This window comes from Linepithema humile, chromosome 4, assembly GCF_040581485.1.
Source record: "Linepithema humile isolate Giens D197 chromosome 4, Lhum_UNIL_v1.0, whole genome shotgun sequence".
Classification (NCBI taxonomy): Eukaryota; Metazoa; Arthropoda; class Insecta; order Hymenoptera; family Formicidae; genus Linepithema; species Linepithema humile.
Window position 1 is genome coordinate 26386133 of NC_090131.1, and position 21008 is coordinate 26407140.

General features: G+C 36.7%; 1 protein-coding gene across 5 annotated transcripts in view; it reads left to right on the top strand.

The window, feature by feature from the left end:
• The window catches only part of cnc (cap-n-collar), a 99546-nt gene extending 78672 nt beyond the window's left edge, over nt 1-20874 (top strand). For all 5 annotated transcript variants that reach the window (XM_067353289.1, XM_067353288.1, XM_067353290.1 and 2 more), the window contains 6 exons: nt 16169-16457; nt 16753-16904; nt 16999-17175; nt 17286-17384; nt 17464-17828; nt 18046-20874. In XM_067353289.1, coding sequence (XP_067209390.1) covers nt 16169-16457; nt 16753-16904; nt 16999-17175; nt 17286-17384; nt 17464-17828; nt 18046-18213 — 1250 coding nt within the window. In that variant the 3' untranslated portion in view covers nt 18214-20874. The remainder of the gene's footprint in view (nt 1-16168; nt 16458-16752; nt 16905-16998; nt 17176-17285; nt 17385-17463; nt 17829-18045) is intronic.
• The last annotated feature ends 134 nt before the right edge of the window (nt 20875-21008 follow it).

The following is a 21008-nucleotide window of genomic DNA, read 5'->3' on the forward strand; positions in this document are numbered from 1 at the left end:
TTTATTATGATGAATCTAAAAATAAAAATGTCTCACGTATTAGTTGGAAATAAAAAATGCTTAGCAATTGATTTTTATATACATATTGGGCAACTAGAATGGAGTTGAGAAAATATTATACAGATTATTATGGTTTCAAAACAATTGAGCATTTTTATTCGAAACATGTATTGATTTATAATAGCGGCGTAGAAAAAAGAGAAATTAAAAAAACAAATAATATTGTTATATTTTTATTTATTTAACGAAAAATAGTATGATTTTTTACGTACAATTAAATTATTTGATTAAAATATGTTTTTTTTATCTTAAGACAAAATTTAACCATTTTTTAACGTATGCAGCGTACGTAAAATTTTTAAAAATATTTTTCAGGAAAATTGTTGATATCTAGTTATTTACAATTTTTCAAAAAATTTAATAATATCCAAAGCTTTTATTTTATACTATCAACTTTATCGTTTAGAAAGTTTTATTTTCATAGAAATCTTTGCGTTATATATACATACTTTGAAAACGTGAAGTATAGTGAAGAATAGCATCTGGTTATTGGCATCTGGCATTCGGTATTATAAAGAGCACGTACAGGATGCCCTAAATTTCTGAGGATAATAGAAGGGACCAAAAAAATGTTTTTTGTTGAACAGCCATCTAAAACTGGAGCGACGTGTCAACCTATTCAGATAATTCATAAGAGATTGTTGAAGATTATTAGGTGTGATTGAGAATTAAACAATATTACATTTTGCACTAATTTATTATGAACTTGACAGCAGCAGAGATCGAAACAAACATTTTATGTTAAACTACTATGAGTCTGAAATATCTTATCAATTATCTAAGCAGATTGACTAGTCGCTCCAGTTTCAGACCCATAATTGTTTAACAAAAAACATTTGTTTCGATCTCTTCTATTACCCCTAAGTTTGAGTATCGAATTTTTAGTCACCCTATAACTAAAGCGAATCATATGGCACTGTGGTACTTTAGGGATGAGAAAAGTGAGACAAAACAGAAAAACTTTCCACTTTGTTAAGAGATGTATTTATGATGACGGGAGATAATTGTACACTTTACTAGTCTTTTCATATTGTGTTCCCCAAAAACGAATTTACAAATTCCTCCACAAGGTCACAAACAAATAAGCCATAAAGGAATCTGTTTTTTCCATCTTCGATAAATAAGATAGCATCAATCTTATTGTTTGCTTTTTTTTTATCTTACAAGTATGTGCGTATATTATATGAATATTAATCGATGTTATTTGAAAACGCATTAATTTTTTCGAGAAATATCTGCATATTGTAACCTATTATATTATTATTTCTTTTATTTCTAATTATTGCAGATCAATAATGCAAATGTTCTTTTGCCACAGTTGATTTAATTCTATGTATACTATATGAGCCTTCTATCGCACATGCAATTGACACTAATCTATAAACGCTGAATCATTCCATATCGCACCTTTGAGCCTCGTATTATTTTCAAAGCACCTTTGTTCGTGACGTGAGTATAAACGCGATAAAAGAAGCTGGTATCAAACCGATATGCACAAGCATCCATTATGTATATAATGGAATTAGAAAAATATGTCACATTAATTTTTTTGCAAATACATAACACAAATTAGAGCTGAGATATTCATGAAAATTTTATTATATGATAGTATAATTTATTATTTCGTTTTTCTACACACTAACGAATCTTTATTGTCATGCAAATTTATAATATTATTATTGTGTAGTTTTTAATTTAACATATTTATTAACGAACGAAGTACCACTTTATTTCAATAACATATAACGAAACAATTTCTTTTCGTAGTTAAATTTGCATGTTTACAAGCAGACACATGTGAAATAATGTATGAAAATGTTCTGTTATGAATGATGGTTTGTTATTTAATATATGTGTAAGTAATACATATCATTTTCGTTTTCACTATATTGATGTATGTTAAATTTAATGTTGAAAGTTTTGTTAATGATGCAACCAGAGTGGTACGAATTTCCCATATTTCCATACAATGGCAGTCAAACTAGTAAGAAATGCTTCGTTATTTTTCCTTCCTGTGGCAATGTCCTCATAGTGAAATTTATGGATTGCACCGTCATTCTCAAACAGCGCAAGTCTCTCATAGATTATTTCGCACGTTCGCATTCTTTTATATTATCAAATCTGTTGATTATTATAAATAAGTTTTAACGATTTATTAATAATAATTCGTCGATAGTAATTGCTCATTAGTTTTTTTAACTGCCACATTAAATATACTCCATGCATCCTTCGACGCGGATGATCAAGAGAAAGAAAACAAATAATCGCGACTACGCCATCGACAAACGAGTTGTAATCGTATTCTCGTGTTATCAGACTTACGCCGTACATACGTCACACTAGTACAAGGATGCGTGTGTAAGCGTGTGTGCGGGTATGTCGTGCAACGTACGCGTGAGATACCTAGATGTAGGTGTCTCGGCGCAGGAGACGAAGAAAAGAGGAAGAAGAGAAACATGTTGTCGCCGTGCGAAGTGATAGGGGCCTAGTTTCCAGTAACGTGCCGTCGCCCGAAGTTTTGCGACGTGGGTCGCTGTTGGGACGCGGGTCCGATTATATCAACGTGATATCCTCGCCGTCGGCGCGTACGATGTTTTTGCAGTAGAAACGTTCGAGTTCGACGGATACAACGTGTAACTTGCCGCGATTAACTTTATATTTTTAGCATATAGTTAAACTTCAAAACTATGATAGTTTACCGGTATATTCAATAACTTAAAATCAGTCGCTATGCAATCATTTATCAAAACGTGTGATTTTTCACAACTACATGCAAAAACGATGTATTTTCGGTACTTTAGCGAGGAACTTTATGCTGACTGAAAAATAGTGAATTAATCAGATTCTGATTTTCTTTATTCTTGAGCGCTTCTTATTCGTTTGCCAAACGCTCTCGGAAGATACGCTATACGTGATACTGCGATTTCCGCATGTGTTTTTCCGCGGAAAAAGGTCGACAACAGGTTCACGCGTTGCAAAAATCGAGGTCGTAAATCGAGCAACTGAATATATCCGCGGAATTTCCAATCGGTATTTCAGTCGACAAGTGCATCGCATGCAGCTCTTTTTAAACCATTATCCATAGTTGCGCACATGGATATCGGATACGATTCTTTTGGAATTTGAACCATCGCGAGTGTCTGCTCGGATTTGCTCGGAACGATGATTGTGATGGATAATATGGAACACAGCAGATGACAGCCAGCGATGTTGCGCTAAGTACGGTTTTCACTTAGCGTGATTTATCGCTATTTTAAACATCTCTACATTCCATACATCTCTACGACTCAGATGGTGCGCAGTATAGCCATGTGACCGCAGTGCTTCGATGTAGATGCAATAAATTTTACGACCTTCGAGTGCATGTTTTTCTTGGAATATACGTGCGACGGAGCAATAGAACGTCTTAAAAATAAGATTAAAACATCTTTAAAAGGAAAAAAATTGTAAAAACGTAATTTCAGAAACGCGGTCATATTTTCTTGCCAAAGAATTGATTCACAAAATTCTTTAACTTCTGCTCAGCCAAAGACTTCACATTCTGATATTAAATAGCTTATTTTATTTTCATTATTTTTTGCTTCTGAAGAAAGCGCGAACTTTTGGGGCAGGTTGTATATCAAATATGACTAATCGCGTAATAATTACACAGTCGGACGGTTACGCAAATCACATTTGTATACCTTTCCACGACGCTCGGATGAACACTAACAATAAGATCTTTTCGGCACGATGACTAAAGTTAGTACGAGAGCGTAATTACGCGAGCCATTCGAAGACAATTAGCGTCCTGTACGACTGTATTCTCGAGAAATAGTGCAATGCTCGCTATCATGCACTCGAGCGCGCGATCGCGTTCGCTTCGAACGACTCGGTTAAACGAGACAGTGGAAAACGAGACAAATAATATTTGTACTTCGACCTGTATGCCGTAGTTTGTAAATATTCATGGCATGGTGAATCGGCTATTTTGAAGCAATATCACGATATCACGCCGACCGACCTGCATGGAATCTACACAAATTTACGCACGTACGCGCGCCGCGCATTCGCACATAGCATTCAGATTTTTAAATTGTGGAAAGAATGCTGATAAATTTAGAGTCACTTTACATAATAAAAACTATCGCGTTAAACGAATGAAAAAGTAGAAAAAGTATCATTACTCCAAGTTCGTCGAACTAATCATCTTTCTTTTTTTTTACGCAGAATCTATTAGCAAAGATTGATAGCTAGTTAAAATTAAATGTTCAATGGCGCTTAATGCGCGGAAGGAAGCGTGGAGATGTTAGAATGATAACATTGAAAAGTACGCTCGAATCCTTGAGAACGATTTATCGCGCGATTACGTGAAGTTTCGAATGTGATTCTATCTTTTCATGCTATTACTAATTCGAAGGATGGGTCTGGATATCTCTACGGCGCTCAATCGTCTCAATGGTAAGGCTGGCTATTATCGACATTCTTAGTTTGTTTAACTTATCGGCAGCTTATAAGTGTGCCCGCCTTAAAAATTTTAAAGCGTTCGATATTATTAGGTCAAGACATTCACCTACTTTTTGAGGTGTGACTTGATTTCGGAAAACGTAGCTAAATAGATCTCGAATGAGACGCGAAATAGTGAAGCATACATATATCTCGTCGATAATTTTTATATTTTTATAAGCATTTGTACGTGCATTTAGCGCTGCCTTATGACGTGAAACTAAGAAATATGTCCAAGGCCGAATGCTGAATGAAAAAAAGGATAAATAACATGGTTGTGTTCTGGCACACTCGGTGCATAATACGTTGTCGACTGCCGTTTTTCAAACATTGGCTGCAGTCGCATTTAATTACAAGCGCGTCGTGTGTAACGAGTGGGAAGAAACAGACGATGGTACTTCATCGAAACGATTATGCGCGTCAGCTGATCCAGAGAGATAGTTACGATGCGCGTTATGCAAGTCCCCCGTACACCAGCGATTCCCAACTCGTGCTCGCAAAAGTGCATCGAACATTTCGCAATAGATATTTATAGCAGCATCTGACTTGCGTTTTACAATACTGATTAATAATTAATAAATTGCCTGTACGGGGAGTGCGGTATGAATCTTGCAGTGATTTGAATTTTCATAAAATAAGAATGAGACGGGCAACGTTTTTTTTTTTTTTTTTTTTTTTTTGCAAATTACCGAGGAAAGCTAAATTTGTTCCACGCAGAATCCGCGATCGTGAATGTTGCGTTGGAAAAGAATTGGCGGGGGAAATTTTTGGGAACCGCTGTTCTACGTCAACGCGAGAAAAAGGAGAAACGTATACGTGTTAACGTAAACGCGCGCGAATTCTCTCGCGCGTGCGTGTAGACGCGGCTGTTTGCCCGGAACATGATTTGCATCATTCACTTAGACGATGAGTAATGAAGGAGAAGCGGCGATTGCAGGCAGTGATCGTTGCAGCGGCGCGATGGCTCACGCCTTCTCTCTTCGTACACGTGCGGCGGCACATGTATATATATGTATGTCACAATCCGGCAAGTGAGTCATCCCCCTTCTTTCGACGTTACATCTCGTCAGCCGGATCGTAATAATAGAACGAAATTGATTCACCCGAGGAGCGCCGACGGTGCGTTTCGATTCTGTCTCTCCACGCAGGTTGACATTCGGCGCGCATTCGTCGATGACGCGTGCCGCGTTATTGATTCGCACGCACCGCGATGCGGCGATGGATTAATGACAATGATAATGACGGAATTAGTCGTCGATTTTCGATTACTATCCAGGTCAAAACGTGACCATTATTATCAATATCAAAATGCCTAATCTTGACTATAAAATAGTGTTCTAATTATTATAATAAGCAGATGCCTTTGTGATAAATTTTCAATTATCTGCAAAAGCAATTTGCAATTCTTTCTCATATTCTTTCTCATATTTCATGTTAAATGAAAAGATACAGGATCAAAAATAAATTAAATATTAAAATACTTTGCGTGACAAGGAACGTAATATCTTGAAATAATGAAATAAAAAAATTCTAAAAGCTGTTTTTAAAATTGAAAATAATACGAAAGAAATCATTTAAAGCGAAACAAACATTTCATAAATTTAACAAAATATTTAACAAAATAATGCTATTAATCTTTACTACAACCTAGCGATATTTATCGTATAAGGCGACAAAATACAAAAATATTCATGACATTGCTTCAACCATTGAATTATTATTAATTATTAACATTCGAATATTCGGCAACCAGCCAGTTGTGTAAAAAAAAGCTTTGAATGCGGACAAAGAAATTGAGCGAGAAATAACGCTACAGAGTGCCTTGCGTGGCGTTATCTTGCAATAGAAATTGCAGCTACTCGCGTTACAACTGCGAAATCACGCGCTCAAAGAATTTGCCTACCTCGGCACGAGATTCGAGCCGAGCGGCAGCGAACCGTTATAAAAAGGTCGACTCTAAATGATTTAGTATACCAGATCTTTGCAGATTTATGCAATGAGTTCGTTACACCGCTCTCTATAAGATTAAAATAGCAATAAAGATATGTCATATCAATATTTTAAGTTTGTCGCGATAACTTTGCGTTGATTTTGCGGTTTTCACACAGTCATCAAGAAATTTATTAGAACGATGCGATACAGTGCGATGTACATAGTGCCTCGTCACTGTGTAAAAAGTAATTTATCCATAAGATTATTCAATCTTAAAGTAAGAACGCGCGTGACATATCTCCTCCGTCTATATCAATCGCTGCATTGTCCCGTTTGATACACGTCGCGTTTATTCGACTCGGAGCTCAGCTCTCGGTTTGCGGGCGAGCGAGCGGATCGTCCGAAACCGGCTTGAGAGGATTTCGAGTTCATCGATTTGCCGGTCGGGCGATCCGATATACGCGTGTCCGTTTAAATTCTAGTTGCTCGGTCGAGTCCGCTTAGAATCCAATCGGGGCCCCCGATTTGAATATCGGCTTATCGCGTCAAACCCGCGTATTGTGGGTTACGGCTGTTTCCGTTACGATTTTCGCCACGCGAGTTTAGAAATCGCCGTGGGACGTGTTGTGCCGCGGAAATCGATACTACCGTGCTCGTATTATCACCGGCGTATTTCTACGCACTGATAAGCGCCGTTTCCCGGCGACAACGACGTGATGCATTTATCGTCGGCTTTTAGAACCGGCGACACGTGAGCCGACGCAGACGTTGATCTACCTTCGTGCTCGTTTACACTCGCCGACCCTGACCGAGGGTACTGCTCTCGCAACCGGCTTGCGAGCTGCTCTCCCCCTCCCCGTGATTTTTGCAAAGCTTCTTTGTAGCTCGAGTTTGCAACGCGGTTCTACAAATCCGCTTATCTGCTTGCCCGCCTGCTTACCTGCCTGCCTGCCTGCCTGCTGTCGCTCGCTCGACTCTCGCGCTCATTCGCCGTCCGTAATAAAATCGCGTCCGGAATTCGGAAGTAGTATTCGTCGTCGCAATAATACTGCGTATCGCCCTTGAATCTGATTGAACGTCACATACTTTTGGATTACAACGTCAGGCAAGACGGCCGCAAATGTTCGGCGTTTTTCGGGCGTGGTGATGTTCGGAATTTAATATATTAATTATCCGTAGATATGCAAGTCTATGTTCCTATTCGTGAAAGCAAAGTAAACGATTTATAATTAGATATATAGCAATTGAAAGTACTCAGAACGACGCAGCAAATTTGTTTCTTAGCACGCACTTATGTGATTAATGTTCACTCGCATATTGGAAGGTTGTTGAATGTATAACAAAATTGCATTTTCATATATCTTTAATATTTAGAAAGCTGGTCTACAGATTAGCATAACTAGAACCTGTTTCGAAAATATACCAACTCACTCAATAATAATAACAATCATTATTTTACTTTTGCGTGTTATTTCTAATTATTGATCATTCTTTCAGTTTCTTTTGAGTGCCGTAATTTGCATGATGTATTTTTATATCCCGCAAAAAAAAGAATACTATAATGAGACAACGTTGGAAAATATGGAAAGTTTTCTGTTTGCGGCGACTTAAACGTAATGTAATAGAACACCGCAAATAAATGTAACATTATCATATTCACATAACAGATTAGAGGCAGTAATAATATACAGGGAAAAAACAACTTCAGCTATCTTTTCAGCGGCCCAGCAAACGCGGACTTTATCACTGTTGACGATTGCGGCGACGTTTCTTTACAAGCACGATAACGTCGGGCGCACGCTTCTCCTCAGCTCCGAGTCACGTTCATGACGAAGAAAACCGCTAATTCGTCACTCGGCCGTTCAGAGTTGCAGGCGATTATCGGTGTTTTCGAGGACGATGCTCCATCATGCGGGATGCTGCACCGTTCCACTTTCGCAAAATTGTTCCGTGCGTACCCTCGCAGTCGCACATACGACGTGAACTTCTCTTAAATATTGATTCTATCAGTCATAATAAGCGTCGGCCGGTGCTTCGTTCCGTCACGTACGTCACGCAGATGTTCCACCTGCAATATTTCAATCGATTATGTGTCGAGTAAATTCGTGTCGCTGGAGGTGGTTATCGCTTCGGGCCAGCAAGACCGTGCGTTCTATTTGCAAATAGTTCGAAGAAACGCGTGCGATTTTTCCGTAACTATGCATCTGGGGCGAATAATTGCTTTCCATTGCGCGTTTAACAATAGAATATTTCCCAAGAGTATTATATGTGTGATCTACTAAATGGAATGACATTAATTATTTAACAGAAGCGATTCAGTTATGCATTTATTTTGTATATAATATTTATTCATTTCGTGGTTGAGCTATTTCTTTTATTTGCATTCACACAAAACTAATTTCTTTCACTTTTCTTACTATTTATTAAATGAGCGATCGTTTTCTATAGAGATACGGTGATGTTTTCGAATTTTTTCTTCGAGGACAAAGGAATCCTTTTTTCACTGTGTTTTCCAATCCGGAACTGTTATTATGCATGGTAACACGAAAAGCGTGTTTTTACCTTAAAACAGAGATTCTCGATGAAAACATTACCGTCGGCATTCCGATTTGACTCGGAAACCACACACGGTTATAAATAGTCACGTGTACGGCCGCATGTTCTTTATTATCACTCGGCGAGGTTGGCGAACAGATATCGAGTCCATATTTGAAACGCTTAGTCACGCGACCTCGGTGTGACTTGAAAGGCTCTTCTACTAGTTCTCCAATTAACTCGTGAAAAACGCTGCCCGAGATGCCCGATGCTCGTCTCAAGGATCGCCATCATCATCGCAATGAGGAAAAAAAAAAAGATTTACGCGCTAGTTCGACCCAAAATACACATATTCCGTGTGAATTCGTGTAACTATTCATCGCTTCTAGAGAGATCTAGATAAACTCTCCGCTGTAACGAGTTCTTCAGAATATTCTTGCATCATAGTTCATACGGCAAGCTCTGCAATTTTTGCGAGTGCTTACTCCCTGAAATAAAAAGATATTGTGTCTCCAGCAATGAATCGTTTTCAGTCCTTGACAACATGATACACTCTTTTTTTTTTGTAACGGACAGATATCATTAAAAATAATGAAGTTGTAAGAAATATCAGTGCGCCGGTTAAAAATATTTTGCTCAAAGGATGCAAAAATAGCGTTTCTTTTTTTAGAATAATAATGAAATCTATTTTATCAATGATGTAAGCGTAGTTTGAAAAATCCGCTAAAATTAAAGTTTACATCATGTTTATATTCGCGTGGATCATAGATCTGTTTTTCACAGATGAATCACTTAAATGCTAGTTGAAGTAAATTGCTGCGCAAGGGATTATTTCATTCTCTTTATTTCTGTCTGTAATAAATAACAAAAAAGCCGTTAAATCTCGGCTAATTTTAACGTAATGGTATTGGGGACAGCCGGAATGTCGCAAACACACGCATACAATGCTCGGAGTAAGCCACGCGTCACACACGTCGCAATGTAACGGCTATTATGAGAACCGTACTCTTACTCGCAGATAATCATCAAAAAGTCGTTCCAATTAGCATCTTAATTCGCCTCGCGAGCCGAATGTCTTTCAGGCCTGTTCCGCGAATTATTTAATCGCGGCGAAGGTTTTACGCGCTCCACCCATTCGTCGCGCACCATGGCGGGATATAATTACACGCATGCACGCGAAACAACTTTGCGATTTACACCCACGACGAAACGGTGAAAGTACAAATGATCGACGCCTGCATACTTATGCAGTTACGTTTCCCCCGCCGGGCTCTCTTACGGGCCGATTATCACGCTGGACTCTCTCACGTTGCATTCACGCGGTTACATATGTTAACTATTTAAATAAAGTGCCGATAGGCTGATAATCAGCGATACTTATCGGGACACCGCATTCTTTCGCTGCCGGGTTATTGTGCAGTCGCATGACCGAATTGTCGAGTGTGTCGAAACAAATGCGACATCTTCCTCTCCGCTTTAGTACGCGTTCTGTGGGCACTTTGTATGTAAATCTTTACGAAATGGCATTGCCTCATGACACTGTAACGTTGCTTTCAAGCTTACAATATTTGCGACTCCGCGGAGACCATCATTATGATACCCGTGCAATACTAATAATGTTAATTTATTGGTATAATTTTTTGCTGAGTTAGCGTAATGAATTAATAATTGTAATGTGGATACACGATCATCGTATTTTATCCGGTTAATTTACATTTTATGTAAACAACTCCGCGATCCAGAAATTATTAGTATTTCTTGACTGGTTGATTTTATTAATCTGACAATGAGACCTATTTTTATTTAATAGGTTTAAACGGGCAGTAACATGAAAAAGATGCGGATAATCTGAATATTTAGTAGTCTCGAACTATTTTTAAGTTTGAGAAATGATGTTACATTTTTCAGTCTAAAGATATAGATAAATCGACGATTTTAACATACTACATTGTACTTCTGCATATCGCACGGAAATTTTCCGTACATGCATACTCTATTATTATACTCTATTCGTTTATCAGTAAGTACTCGTAGGAGTGGCCATTTTCAGACCAATTTACTAATAAAAAGGTTTAATATTGCTAAGTATAGCACCAAGTTTAGAAATTTTAAGGTATAAAGACGTATACTTGTAATACCTTTTCATTTATTGTTTAAATGCTACAATAACAGGTATAACAAAACATTATTTTGCGTAGAATATAAAAATATAATACGCTTTATAGAGAGAGAGAGAGAGAGAGAGAGTCATAAAAATTTTGTTTTACAGAAAAAATGTTTTACAGACTTCTGCTGCCAAAGAGTATTACAACAATGTGAAGTTTGTAGGCAAAACATCAAAAATAAAAATAATTATTAATCTTAATAATAGCTATTTCATCGAAATAAAAGGATTAAATGACACATAGATTCCAGGAAATCGACAATCAATGATCGGTAACGAATCAATAATCACATCGACGATAATCGCGATAATCGCCGATGAATCATTTCGTCACACCTCTAATAGCAATTTCGAGCACACTGTGATTCATGAAAAACGGTGGCCCGTGAAGCGACGTGACAAAATTATGCGAATACTATAATTATAGCGCGCAGTTAGCAGCTCTGCTCCCACCGCGTGTCCGGGCGCCGTCCAATGCCGTAGTGAAAAGTGAAGCTAGTCTCCTGCCTCTCCGGACGAGTGGTTACGCCCCGTGCAGGGTCAGCCTCGCGGATCCGCGCCGCAAGTAGTTATGTTTACGCGGCGTTCACGGCTGCCAGACCGCGTGCGTGTCGGTTAGTCCAAAAGCAATCGTCACGAAGTGGTTACCGCGATTCGAAGTCTTATCTGTACGATGAATACTTAACGAAGCTCGTGTGAACGACGACGTCGTGTTCGCCGCGTGCATTTTCCGCATCGTTTTACGTGACATTCGCGCGATCACGCCGATCGCGAATGCAACGAGCGTCGCAGAGCGTTCTTCGCCGCTAAGAACGCGAAAAACTTGGTGAAATTTCTAGTGCCAAATTAATTGCCCAAAGAGTGGTTCTAGGTGTGTTTCATAATCGCATCGCGCGAATCCTCGCTCGAATCTCTTCGCCATCGGTCCGAAATCGTTCGCGAAAACACGTGTACGCCGCATAAAGGGAACGAGCTTGATAGTGCTGAATCAAATGACATTCTCCGCAGTCTGATGCAGTCCGCAGGAATTTCCAGATTGGATGTGTTATCGCGAATGTAACGTTCGATAGCGGTATTATCAGTCGCAGATTCGGCGCTCGTGTTGCCCGTATCGCCGCTCGAGATTGCGTGGTGCTTCTGACGCGTTCCTTTTTTTCTCCTCTGACGTACACAGCGTACATAATATTTGTCTTCTACGAGGTGAAGTCTAAAGCTATTTCGGAATCTCGTGAACGATATCACAATAGTTCCGTCGAAGAAAGTGTTACGCCTTCTTGAGTGTTGATTATGTTAGCCGAGACGTGTCGAGCGTGTTAACTTCCATTAGCTGGCCATAATTAATATGCACCGGCACGCGAAAGGTAGAGCCGGCGTACCCTCAATGATTATTGTGAAAGAGAGAAAGGAACATCTGGTATAGCGGAGGTGCTAAACACTCTACCGTAAATTCTAACAGCAGATTCTTCGATTCTCTCCATACGTTACCGCTGCGATCTTCGTCGAGCCGCAAAGATTCCGGACTTTACGAGAAGCTTTTGCACGACAGCAAAAAACTCTGCTTTTCAATGACATTCTGTTAATTATTGGTCGAAGATAAGAAAAATCGTTCGCGTAATTGTCTCAACGCTGTAAGATAGAAGAGGATTAAAACAAGACTCTCTTCAGAAAGCATCAAGCTCTTCAATGAGCTTGAATGGCGACGATGGGAGTTATCGTATATATTCCAAGTAGGTAATTTCGTTTTATGATGCATTTTAATTCGTTACGATAGCAATTCAGACTTTATGATGCCATTTCGTTTGAAAAATCAAGCTGTAACGATTTATTCTTCTAACATTGCGACTTTGTAATCTTTTACTGCGATAAACCTACCAAATTGTTATTATAAAAAAAAAACGTATTGCTGAGATAAGGAGACTTGAAAAAAAAATATATCGGTGACAATGTGAATTTGAAAGCGCGTTGGCGTATTTCTCTGTCGCTTATCTACCTTGAAACACAATATCCGATTGGCAGGACGGTAGAAGTGAACTGTGAAAATTGCAACGTCACTCGAATTTCCATGTCGCGATCGCGTCGCATGTTTATCGACCCTGACTCGCGCGACCAGGAAGTCGGAAAAATTGCGCCTCTCAATCGGTGCCTCATGAAAGAGATAGTACGTGATATACATATTTACATTGCCCGATCATACGATCTGCGTCATTGGCGATACGCGTCGTAGCTGACCGCACATTGCGGTCCGATTAGATCGCGTCCATCGCTAATGAAATCATCTTGGGTGTAATTAAATTAGAATGAAGATCTAATGGTTTGCTCGAATAAAAATAAGCGTTACGTAATGCAACGTCGAATTAAACGCACGGCTGATCCTTGAAAAGTAACGCTTGACGACGTGATAACAGTATCTTCTGTGTCATGCTGAGTCATGATAATTCGGTACCTGGTGCATATGCGGTAACTCTACACGTTACAGATTGTATAAGTGTTATGCGAGATCGTTATAATTTACGAGGCAAATAATGTAAGCGATTTATACATTAAAATCGTAAATAACTGAATAAAATAGTTTTTTTTTTTAATTATTGATGAAATTAAAATGCCGTACGAGCGTAAGTCAAAATGTAAAGGAAATTAAAGGAATCAAATTCTTTAATATAATACAGGATTGAAATGTAGGTCATTTTACAGGACTTTTTTAATAAAAGTCTTTATTTGTTCACTTTCTCTTGTAAATTCAAGAGAAAAATTGTAAAAGGATGAGGAAAAAATAAGAGAGGAGGAAAGAAATTTTAACGATCGATAAGTCTACAATATGTTGCGCGAATGTTCTAGGAAGCAGCTTATCGCCTTATTTACAAAAGACGGAAATGAGAGCAATATCTTTTGCTAATATCTATCTTGAAACCGAAGAACGCGAGCACGATAACAACAGATCTATCGTACATATATAGTACTTAGTAATCCATGACTGATAAGGATTTTGTAACATGTCTACTACAAAGTTTCACTTGTTTAATTAAAGCCATATCTGTTTGAAACTTTTTTTCATAGATAATCTAATAAATTTACAAGTCTTAAAATTTTCCATTTATTTTCCATTTATTTTCCATTCTTATTTTATATATTTTAAATGTTTACTGGTATATCAAAATTCTGTGATGTATTGCAAGCGCATATCGTCTTTAGGTTTTATATAAACACACGTTTGAAAATAAACGCGAATAAAAGATTAGCACAATTAATTGTACAATATGAAACGATACGAGTTAAAGGGAATGCAGCGCAGTTCCTTTCTGAAAACTAGTTGATAATAGCTAGACTAAAACCTAGAGTCAGTCACGTACAGATCATAAGCATCAGTCACGCTGGCTGCTTCTGAGAAGCAATCGTATCAGCGCATGGTTGCATCTTGGAAGCATATCCTGTCGATTTAAAAAAGTAAATATATACGTTAATATGAGGAAGTAAAAATTTTCTCAAATGGTTCCGTCCGCATTACGAGCCACACAAAATCACATTTTATTTACACAAACAAATGTTTTAAACGTAATTTATACTGTATCGCTTTTATGACACATAAAAATATTCAGAAACTACGTTTTTTAATAACGACTGGAAATTTATTTATTTTATTTATTTATAAACGTCAATGATACAATTTTGTATTTATAAGTGTCGAATGTGTAAAAACTATTTCTTCTTACGTGAACGAGGGAAAGATAAGGCTGAAGTGACCATCCAATAATTATCAGCTTGCTTACTTTATGAAAACATTGTCTCTAAGTAGGCATAAGTGTGCTACACTTTAATAATGTAATCAAAATCTTGGTAGGTGAAATGTTTCAAATATTTCAGGACAAGTGAGATTACTCGTTTTAACACTTAAAAACGCTGACAAATGGACAGTTGTTTTTTTTTAACCGTTCAAATGAATACCGATTTAATTCTGTTGATTCTCCACCTCGAAAATAATTGAAATTGACATTTTATTTATTCATCTAATAAAACATATCGATTGTCTGTTTCAAAATAACTGCGAGAAAACACAAATCGTTAAAAAATTTGCAACAACTTTATTTCTTACACCTAAGTTACTACGACGATAATCCGCTGATAAAAAGATTTATGTGCCAATGTGTTTTATCCATGTTTGTGCACGTCTTTTTCCCCCAAGTCTTATCTTGCACAACCAGTGGACTTTAAATCCTATTGATATTAATAGACATCTTCGATCAATGATATATTTTCAATTATCTTGAATTGTCAGACTTCCTTGAGGCATATAATTCTTTCCATAATAAACACGAAAAGGTTTAATATCAAACGATAAAACTGGGCACAAAGCCAATAATTATGTACAAAATCTACGAATTATACTGTATACAATATACGAATAATAATGTTTCCTTTATTAATTATTGAACAATCTGTCAAGTGATAATTCTTCTCTTTTTTTTTTTTTTTGTTTTTAGACAAAGAAATTCCGCGAAGCACAGCATATTTCTAGTCATGAAACTTGCGCATGTTGTAAACAGTCGTTCGTGCAAAAACCGGTTGTAGCAAATGTCATGTTTGCGAAGTTACGAAGAAGTATTCATTATCGAAAGGCCCAAATACCGACGTATCAGAAGTCGGTGTTCGTTTCACTGTAAAAAGCTTTTTGTAGTCGCGTTAAACTACATGCAAACATGATATTTGCGAAAGAAGATTGGTTCTTGAAGAATTTTCATACAGAATATAGACGACGGCCTACTTCGGCATGCGGTATTTCGCAAATATGCTTTTGGGATTGTAGATACAAAACTACATTCACACGAGATAAGGTGCACAATCAAGATTACACGAAGTGAAAGAATTCAAGCGCTTCGCTTGTACATATCATGTTAACTGTAAGAGAGATAACGAAATAAGTAAATTTTTTAAATAGATGTATTTAAATTTTTTTATTATCTAATATAAAACTAATTTTTTGCATTTTTGTTGTTCCAGGCATGTATACCATGCGCATGTTGGACAATGGTAACAACAATGCATCCGGACCCACCGGTGCAGCGACTCTACCGGGTGTACAAGCCGCTGGCGGGACAACTTCGACGGCTGCGGCTGTCACGACTCTACCTGGTGTAACCGATGAAAGGATGGACGCTTCGAGCGACAGTGCTGTTAGTAGCATGGGCAGCGAACGCGTACCATCGCTCTCGGATGGCGAGTGGATGGAAACTGGATCCAATTCCAGCCATACTCAAGCTGACTCTCATTATACTATGGATTATGCTGGGTAATTAACACCCGATACCCCGTCTAATTATACGAATTTTTGGTAGATAGCAGATACGAGATTTCTTCCTTTCAATCAGAAATCGTTGCGTTTTGAAACATAAATAATGATATTTAAGAAAATATCACGTTCAATTAATAGTCTCGTTGTCTCCGAGCGATAGAAAAATGTTGTTTCAAAGTATCTTCAAAGTATTGATAATTTTATGAGTTACATAACGAATTATATAATAGAAGGAATTCGATATGCGGTATGTTTCGCAATACTTATCTATGATCTTTTGATTGCATTGCAGCAAATATCGCATGCCATATGACTGCAGCTACTCGGTAACCGCGAGAAATGCTGGCTCCCCGAGATGTCAAACAGAACGGACTATACCGCCGCCGGTCGCACAGAAAAAACATCAAATGTTCGCCAAGCGATATTTTCAGGAGCAAAACACCTGTTAGTGTTTATTGGAAATAATTTTACGATTGCAATCTCCCGGAAAGGGGAACGGTGCAGCATGGAGGATTTTAATCACGAAACGTCTTTCTAGGCTCGCCTTTGGGAGCTACCGCACATCCGACCACTCCGATGAAATATGAATATGACACGCATACGGTGGGTGCGGGTGCACCAGGGAATACATATTCTGGACCAATCGAGGGTGCAGCCGGACCACAGCCAGAAATTAAATATAGTTGTAGCGTGGATTTCAGCCGTCATCAATCTGGTACTTATACATAATATTAAAAATTATATCGTGGACAAATGTACGTTTCTGCAACTTGCAGATAATGTATAATTTTGTATAAATTTATAAATTGCTTTCTTCACTTTCAGGGCGATCTGCAATAGAACATGTACATCACAATCACACCTATCATTTGCCTGCCGAAAGCTCAGGATCTCTTCAACGTCCTATTTCCCGCGACAAGAAAAGTAACTATTTTTGTTTTGTTTTTATCTTTGGAGATTATTGGTTAAATGTGTTTATTCTTATAATTTGTATAAATTTCAGTTCGCAAAAGTGAGGCGGATGAGCATCTAACAAGAGACGAGAAGAGAGCGAGAGCATTGAGTGTACCGATTGCAGTCAGTGATATCATCAACCTTCCTATGGACGAGTTTAACGAACGTCTCAGTAAATATGATCTCAGCGAAGCCCAATTGTCCTTAATACGCGACATTAGAAGACGAGGCAAAAACAAAGTTGCCGCACAGAATTGTCGCAAACGCAAATTGGATCAAATTATAAGCCTGGCTGATGAAGTGAAAGAGATGCGAGACCGTAAGATGAGGCTTATCCGTGAACGTGAGTTTATGCTCATCGAGAGACAGCGAGTAAAAGATAAATTTAGTCAACTTTATCGTCATGTTTTTCAGGTTGGTATTGCTGCTAATTGTATTTTTTTGTATAAGTAGAAATTTGTAAGATAAAACTAAAATAAACACACTTTTATCTAAATTTACTCTGCTAGAATTAAAATCAATTTATCTTATTTTTTTACTTATCTTATTTTTTTATCTTATTTTTATAAAAATGTTAAAAATGATGAAAGAAACTATAATATATTCAATAAATTATCCTTATGTTCTCTAGTCCTTACGGGATCCAGATGGTAATCAATACCATCCGTACGAATACAGTCTTCAACAGTCTGCGGACGGGAACGTTCTGTTAGTTCCCAGAAATCAAACAAATCCGCACCAGTCACGACAGTCTTCGATGGAGCCGAAGACTAAACCCGATCCTGAGCACAAGGAATGAAACCAAGGAATCGAAGGATCATATGTCAATGTGATTGGTTATCAAAGAACTTCTTCAACAGTACGTGCGTTTAAAGCACAGTGAAAGCGAACACAGTGTCAGGGATTGAGAATCGTACGCTTTAATAAATTTATTGCGCATAACTTTTAACAAGTAGATCTTGTGATCTTACACTTGTCACATCTCACACTGTGTTTAAACGAACAACGAAATTCGACGAAAATGCTAGCTGCTCACAAACGCAGCCATGTGATTTCCGGCAATTGATTTTTTAATACGTTTAGAGATTTTAGTAGGAGAAAATAGGATTTATAATCCCAAGTGGTTTTTGTATTGATGGGTGATACTACAGTTTTCAGTTATTTTTGACTATGTATGTTTATATATTTTTTTACATCCAAAGGCCACAAATTAGGCAAAAAAAAAACAAAAAAAAATGAAATGAAAAATGGCTTAATGAATTTTGATGAAATTTGCAGGGAAGGTAATCTAGAGTGAAAGAAGAAAAATTATTATGGTGATTTGGCTCAGGATGCCATGATTTCCTAGTAATGGTGTTCTGAACTGGTTTTTTTATCCATGGCAATGCATATATATATATATATATATATATATATGCACACACATATATATATATGCATAACATATATGCATAACATATATGCATATATATATGCATAATATCCACACACACATATATATGCATTGTCATGGATAGGATTGCGATGGATAGGCCATCGTCATTTTTCTTTCACCCTAGACTATCTTCCCTGCAAATTTTATCAAAATCCATGAAGCCATTTTCTATTTCGTTTTTTTTTTTTTTATACTTAAGTTGTGGTCTCCTTTCACTACTTTGTACATTTTTCTTTTATTTTCATAATCAAAGATTTTTGTATTACAGCGTTGGGTAGGGTGTTATTTTTGCAATATATCTTCCCGGTTGATTATTATCAACGAGAAAAACAATAAAATTAGAAACTAAAATTGAAAGCTTCATGAATTCTTGTATTTTACTTGAGCTACACCAATAGAGAAACATAAAACATGTTTCAAGAGTTTCACTGGCCTTACAGCGATATACAATATTACTTGTGAAAAAAATAATGGAATGAGTTGTAGTCTACGTGCTTTTCTGCAATGACCTAAACATGATGTATATGTAATATTAAAAAAAGGTTATAACTATTGATATAACTGATATAGATATAAATAGAAAACATGATAAGATGATTATTATATCGTGGAATCGTGCACGAGAACTGTTGTGTCACCATAATTAAAGCAACTCTAAATTTAATCTCTTATTCCAATTACTATTCTTCCTGCTTTACGCGTAAAATATGCTTGTTAACTACTTAAAGTGCATATACGTAAACGTGTAAAAAAAAAACTTTGACACACGTGCAGTGATACATTATATATAAAAAGCTCATTTTTTATATTCACCAGAAAGATTTTATCGCGTTTCGATGTGATTGTTTTATCTATGAATATGATATATATGGATTGGATTATATATAACTCATAGATGTAGGAGCATGACGATTGCGTTGAAACGTATCTATCCAGTGATTTCAATCGATTGCAGTTATTGTTAGTAATATACTTAATTGCCAAAATTGTGACACACTCGTCTTGCCGTGAAAACAAAGTATTGCAGCATTGAATACATCGCGTATTTGTGCGCATATCGATATGAGCAAAACGAATGTTAATCATGTGCATACATACTATTAAATAAACTTTGTTATGTTATGAACTTAGAGAATACATACGACAGTTTGAAACGCTTACAGTTCCAGGCGTAACGTCACGGATGTATAATGCAAAACTATAACTGCATTTAACTGAAGACGAAGTAGGGTAAAGTGATAAAAGGCAAATGATTGAAGCATTAGTGGGATACAGCAAATTTGCAGTAACTAATTTTTGAACCATTTTGTGTTCCGTCAGCTTGAATAGATATCTTAAATTTTACTCCATTTGGATAAACCACAAATGACATTATAATGTATATTACAAATAATATAATAAAGAATACAAGAATATGTGAATACATTTACTGCGACATGCTGTAATGCTACAATATTAAGAATAGCATTCGTTGAAATACATACGAACAAACGTAATAAAAACACATATTTTTATAAAATAAAGAGATGGAAAATGTTCAGGTATTTCACATTTGCCTTTTTATGTATATATTAATGTAGCTAGTATAATTTTCTATAAATATATATATATATAAAATATATATGAAGATAAATGTATGTATTTATGTATATGTATCTGTATATATAAATACATATACACAAAGAGTAATAATAAAATATATGTTATATAATGTTAAAAAACGATGGAAAATGCAGTTTATGTCGACAATTATTAATAATCAGCTCCTTATTAACATTTACATACACAACTGTATTCATACTATTGGGTGTAGGATGCCTTTATGTAATGTACTTAGCGAGCGGAGATCTCATTATCGGCAAACCTTTATGAAAGATTTATTTATAAGAATTCTTTTCGTCTATTGTACAAACAATTTGGATTTGCGCAAATCCATTTAATTACAATGAAGATCTCCTTCTGTCATTAAATTTCTATATTGTATAAATAAAGCTGAATAAACCTTTGGGGAAAGTATCATACTGACTTGTAGTCTAATGACTGAATACCTGATATCTGTGTGTTTTTCATGAAATTTATACATCAAATTATAACTTTGAATGAAAACAATGTAAATTTTTCTATTTTTCTAGCATACTGTTTTTTAATAATTTTATTTA